The sequence below is a fragment of the Montipora foliosa genome, chromosome 13 (assembly GCF_036669935.1).
Source record: "Montipora foliosa isolate CH-2021 chromosome 13, ASM3666993v2, whole genome shotgun sequence".
In the NCBI taxonomy this organism is placed as follows: Eukaryota; Metazoa; Cnidaria; class Anthozoa; order Scleractinia; family Acroporidae; genus Montipora; species Montipora foliosa.
Window position 1 is genome coordinate 30566821 of NC_090881.1, and position 6334 is coordinate 30573154.

The 6334-nt window shown below is 40.0% G+C and overlaps 1 protein-coding gene across 1 annotated transcript in view; it reads right to left on the reverse strand.

Moving 5' to 3' along the window:
- Positions 1-3981: 3981 nt before the first annotated feature.
- Positions 3982-6334, reverse strand: part of LOC137983037 (carbonic anhydrase 2-like) — a 9102-nt gene continuing 6749 nt past the window's right edge. Inside the window, exon 8 of the mRNA XM_068830199.1 lies at positions 3982-4482. Within this exon, the coding sequence (XP_068686300.1) occupies positions 4363-4482 (120 nt within the window). The 3' untranslated portion in view covers positions 3982-4362. The remainder of the gene's footprint in view (positions 4483-6334) is intronic.

A 6334-nucleotide genomic window follows, 5' to 3' on the forward strand; every position in this document is an offset into this window, starting at 1 on the left:
TTGCTTTAGACCTACTTAATTTGTTTATATGTAAGAAAACTGAATTGTTGTTCACATTTATATTATTGATATAACTTGAATTATTGTTAGCAATTGGGGGAATTTCATTAGCAAGTCTGAGCCCAATTGTTGAAAAGTGGTCATTAAAAGCGTTAGAAAGCTCACTAGGATTAGAGATAACGGCATCATTCAATTTCAATTCTTTCACCGTTGTATAATTTACACGACGGGAAGTAAGCTCATTAAAGCTTTGCCACGTTTTTCGAGGATTACCCTTAGATTGAATAATTGCAGTAGAATAATGAGATACTTTAGAATTTTTGATGTTATTATTTATTTTATTTCGCAACTTTTTGTACTTTTCCCAATCGCGTGAATCATTGGATGCAATTGCTTTCCTTTTGGCGGCATCACGGTCACGCATACCTTTCTTCAAATTGTGAATTGATCCAGGGTGCATTATTGGTTCTAGTGCGTGTAGATCTGAATATTAACAATATCCAAAAATTTCGTTTTCCAATCAGTCCACAAAACATTTGGATCTTCAGAACCATTACAGAACCAGTCTTGTTGAGCGATATCGTTACGAAAACTCTCTCGATTAAAATTTAGGAAATTTCTATAAGAAAAGGTTGAATGCCCTGTTGAAGAAGACGCGAGACTGAGATGATTTCCTATAAAAGTAAATAAGGCTATGATCGCTGATGCCAATATGAGAGACTCCGGAACAGGCAACCCTGCCGACATAATTTGTATAAATTAAATCAATTAATGTTGACGAGTAGGTTCAGTTATAAGTTGTTGAAGCCCAAATAAATCAGAAATTTCACATAAACGTCGAGTTATCATATTGTGCAGAGGCCAGGTTACAGTTAAAATCACCCAACAAATAATACTCGAGGCCGAGAGAATCCAATTTCTCGAGAAATGATTCATAACATAAAAACAAATCCATAGAGGAGCAAGGAGGTCTGTACCAAGTGGCTATCAAAAAAGGGCTTTGGTTTGGTTTATCGGTGGATGATGTGGACAGAAGTGAGCCCGGCATCATTGGAATTTGATCAAATGAAATTAACCAATCAAAAAGAACACATTAACAATTTTGTCTCTCTTTGGGGAAATCTGTGCTTTTTGATTGGTTAATTTCATTTGATCAAATTCCAATGATGGCTCACGCTGTCCACATTATCTAACAACACTGCGTTACTTCTTCTTGTGCGCATGTTTTCTTCTTTGAGGCCTAGACAAATGCTTCGAACAATGTTGGCAAACAACATCCAGCATTTACCACGCTACAAATTTATCATCTCACTGTCATCCGGAAATCATTTTACCTGAAGATATTTCATATCAGCAGTATGCAGGACGTTTGTCACTTGGACCTAGTTTAATTAATGGCGTAAGCTCCTAAGAGTCTCCTGTAGCTAAGAGGTAGAGCATCTGAACTGGTTATCTGAATGTCGTAGGTTCGACTCCTGTTGAGAGAATTCGGAATTCTTTCTTCCGAGTTTAAGTGTGACAGTGTTCCGCAGATCGCATCTTCCATTCATTTACCAGGCTGAAAATTTACCATCCAACTCTCATCAACATTCAACATTGTTGGGCCTAGCATGTCTGGTGCGTTCGAACATCGGGGAGAGTGTTGATGGCAGTTGAAAGAACAGCATGTAACAACTGCCAACAACCCCTAACAGCACCCAACACGATGTTCAAACGCATCGAACAATGTTGGATGTTATTGGCCCGATGATGGTAGGAGTGTTTGCATGGGGGGCCCTTGTTAATCTAATTTTTTGGATCGTGGACACTAGATATGTTTCAACACGATAAAATCAGGTTGGAAAATAATGCCCAGAAACAAAATATAGTGCCTGATAATTGCTGTCAACTGCGAATTAATTAAATTACTGAATTGTAATGATTAGTTCCGGAGATCTTTCTTTTTCCTCGTGCCAGTTAAAGCAACGAGTCAAAGCTCTCCGTCCAATTTTTTTTTTTTTCGTGTTTTCGCGTACCTTTTGTGCATGGACGCTTTATAGCCATCGATTCACGTACATTGATATTCAGTTTTTATGCTAATGCTCCAGGCTATTAGACATATTTTTGCTACTCAGTCCTTGACATTGCCGATATCTCGTTATGTCGCAAGGTTAGGGTTAGGTTAGGGTTAGGAGACAAAATTGTTAATGTGTTCATTTGATCAAATTCCAATGATGGCTCACGCTGTCCACATTATCTAACAACACTGCGTTACTTCTTCTTGTGCGCATGTTTTCTTCTTTGAGGCCTAGACAAATGCTTCGAACAATGTTGGCAAACAACATCCAGCATTTACCACGCTACAAATTTATCATCTCACTGTCATCCGGAAATCATTTTACCTGAAGATATTTCATATCAGCAGTATGCAGGACGTTTGTCACTTGGACCTAGTTTAATTAATGGCGTAAGCTCCTAAGAGTCTCCTGTAGCTAAGAGGTAGAGCATCTGAACTGGTTATCTGAATGTCGTAGGTTCGACTCCTGTTGAGAGAATTCGGAATTCTTTCTTCCGAGTTTAAGTGTGACAGTGTTCCGCAGATCGCATCTTCCATTCATTTACCAGGCTGAAAATTTACCATCCAACTCTCATCAACATTCAACATTGTTGGGCCTAGCATGTCTGGTGCGTTCGAACATCGGGGAGAGTGTTGATGGCGGTTGAAAGAACAGCATGTAACAACTGCCAACACCCCCTAACATCACCCAACACGATGTTCAAACGCATCGAACAATGTTGGATGTTATTGGCCCGATGATGGTAGGAGTGTTTGCATGGGGGGCCCTTGTTAATCTAATTTTTTGGATCGTGGACACTAGATATGTTTCAACACGATAAAATCAGGTTGGAAAATAATGCCCAGAAACAAAATATAGTGCCTGATAATTGCTGTCAACTGCGAATTAATTAAATTACTGAATTGTAATGATTAGTTCCGGAGATCTTTCTTTTTCCTCGTGCCAGTTAAAGCAACGAGTCAAAGCTCTCCGTCCAATTTTTTTTTTTTTCGTGTTTTCGCGTACCTTTTGTGCATGGACGCTTTATAGCCATCGATTCACGTACATTGATATTCAGTTTTTATGCTAATGCTCCAGGCTATTAGACATATTTTTGCTACTCAGTCCTTGACATTGCCGATATCTCGTTATGTCGCAAGTGTGAACCAGGCTTCAGTCGACACGACCTTAAGATACTACGAAAACCACCGATCTGTGGAATAGGCCCGAATTACCGGGTCACTGCCCTGCCCACTTTCGTTAAACATTTTGACGAAATTCCTTTACTTTTACGGGTTTAACAACCGCAACAATGGAAAAACAGGTTTTCAAAATTTATCTCTGTTTTCTTCGGCAATCGCAGAAAAACTTCCCACGAAGAAATCTGGGGTGAAGTTTCTCCCTTTTCCGATATATGTCTTGTATAACTTTCATTCTCTAGTCTTCTCCGAGAGCATTTTCACGATTATACAGCCTTCCATATGCGCTCAGTTCTGCCAATACCTCTTAAGAATCTGAGCTATTTACAAGGGAAAGTGGGCGGGGCAGAGACACGTTAATTCCCACTTATTCCACAGATCGGTGGTTTTCGTAGTGCAAGAGTTGAGAGGACGGCACGGGTCCGTAGGGAACTATACCTCAAAGTAATTACGAAGACCTTCTCGAGTGTAGGCTACAGTGGCCTCTTGTTGTTAATGTAACAGGAGTTTGTAAACAAGAAAAGTTTTGAGTGATTTAAATTTTAGAAAAAGTTTCATCAAGCAAGGTCCGCATACACTGTCCTCCTGTTATATCGTCCCAAGGTGCCAACGTTTTTCTTATAAAGAGCGCGAAAATTGGCTCGAGCTTGCGCACTGCGTTCGTCAAAAAAGACCCCTGGAAGCAAAGCGGTATAATCTCTGTAAACGCTATGCAGTAAGAAACAGAAAGCTGTTCAGATTCCCAGCATTTATTTGTTTATCCAACAGTTATATTACATACTTGAGTGAATATGATAATGCCTTACATAGTGCAAGTGGCTATTGGCATCTGTGTGTTGTACTTCAGCTGATCAAATTGGACTCATTCAAGGAGAGTAGACGTGGTGGGGTAGGGAAGGAGGGATAGGGGGGGGGGAGTGTTATGTGCCGTTCCAAATTGGACCTAATGTCGTGAAATGACAATTTATTTCTTGACAAATGTGAGTTAAAGCATTACAAATTAATGGAGCGTTAGTAGAAGTTCCACTTGGTCGGAGCTTCAAGAACGGGTGGCACAACTCAAACTCCTTCCTTCCCTTCCACCCCTTCACTGCTCCATAATCCGTCGATGCTTCTTTTTTAATGATCTATATCCGGTGGACTTGAAAGACATTGCGACCATTCAATGGCTGTAGTGGTCTGAAGTTGTCGCATATGAAAGGAGGATGTTTACCGGCGGGAGATCGCATTCTTCTGAACTTTTGCATCTGAAATACAATGAAAAAACAAAAAGAGATTATACTCCATCTTCTCAGTTTCTTATTCAATCTGGGCAATCACTTGAATGTGAGGACTTCCGCGAAAAATGACGAGTTTAAAAGCGCTCTTCCTCCTACCATGATATTCGACAATCCATCAACAGAATAAAACAAGCCCCTGTGTTTTCAATAATTCCAAGTGCAAATGCTTTAATCAGAGTCTATTATGATTTTTAAGACTAACACAACAAAAGAGAAAAACTTGACGAAAGAAAAATATTTCCCATCATGTTGAGAACAACTGGCCCATTTAAGTCAACGTGTATATCATGTAAATAGGCCATTTGCCAATTTAGTTCAGTCTGCTCTTCAAATTGATTCATCGGTCTTCGAATATGACTGAAAACTCATTTTCATAAGAAAGAGCGCTCATCTAGCCTCGGTTTGATAAAGAGGCTCAAAGTAACTTGTAACGGACGATTTATCTGTTTTGTTCTACCGAACCATGTGTTTTTAATGCTCACAGTCAGACATGACAGAAAGTCAAATGGACCTCTTACGAGTCTCTGTACTTAGAGCTGCACTAGTAGTCTAACTGTGTCAGAGATTAAACAACGACAACCGTTACGGAAGTTGTTAGTGCAACTACTTTGTGATTATTCCAACTCGTGTTCAAATTGTAAAATGGGGTGGACTATCCAGGAACTGAATAACTGGGCATGGTGTCGAAGTTAAAAAAAGGAAAGAACATTCACCGTCATATGCTCACGTTCTCAACAAAACCTGGTGGTCATTTGGTCATTCCACGTTGTTCTTTTGTGCAGACGGCAGAGAAAGGTACCAAGATGTAAAACGAACGTGATGAGCAATAGTATTTGTTCATCAAGTACCTTCGGCCTCCACAGACGAGGCAAATTGTTGTCGATCACTTTTTAGTTTTGTTATCGATAACAAAACGTCTCGTTTGTAAATCAAATTATCGACAACAAATGGTGAAAAATGAAGCCGTCAACAACCCAGTAGTCTTCCTGCTTTTCCAGGAAAACTACTAAGTTGTTGATGACAAACGCGGTCGTTTTATTAGTGACAATCAACTTTCTATGTCACAGTGGCGCAAACGATTTTTAAAGTCAGCTCCGCCACTTTCTTGCAAATAGCTACCTTTTCGTTGTTGGCGATGAATCATGACCGTAGTTTTACCAAAATAACTTCTTCTCCCGCTATCATCGTCGCCACCATTATAAATAATATCAGTCAGGTCTAATTTATCTCTCCGTTTGTAAAGCGTTTTTCCCTTAATGTTTCCGCATTGGCTGCTTCTGCCTGTTCAGATTCAATGTTACTCGCCATTTTCTGCCAGATTTAAACATTCGCATTACAAGCAAGTTTCAAGGCTCCCTCAAAACGTTCGTGTGTGTAAATTAAATTCCTGAATACTGCATTATGGTTACTATATCATACAAGAGTACAAATATAAGGATTTGCATGGGAAAAACGGTTTTATCTCAAAATTCCAAAAAAATTTACGATTTGGTTCTTTCTTGTGTGTTTTTGTCTCTGGCACGGTCGATTAGGAGCGATTTAGGCGGGTTTTGGTTCCTCCTCTTTTCCCTCTATAAATTTTTTCCCAAGGTTGGGTACCGAGACGAAGCCGCCGAACGGAATCACCGAAGGAAAAGGGTCATCAATTCGCTCTCAGAGCTTCGATCACCTTGAAATTCCAGGTAGATCTTGGACGATACCTCCCCTACCCATTCGTCTTCTTCATTTAAGCCTCTTGTACACTGAGAAGAAAGATCACTTAGCGACCTGCGATTGGTCAATGGACACAATCGTCAGTGACCCGGCAATCGTGAGTCTT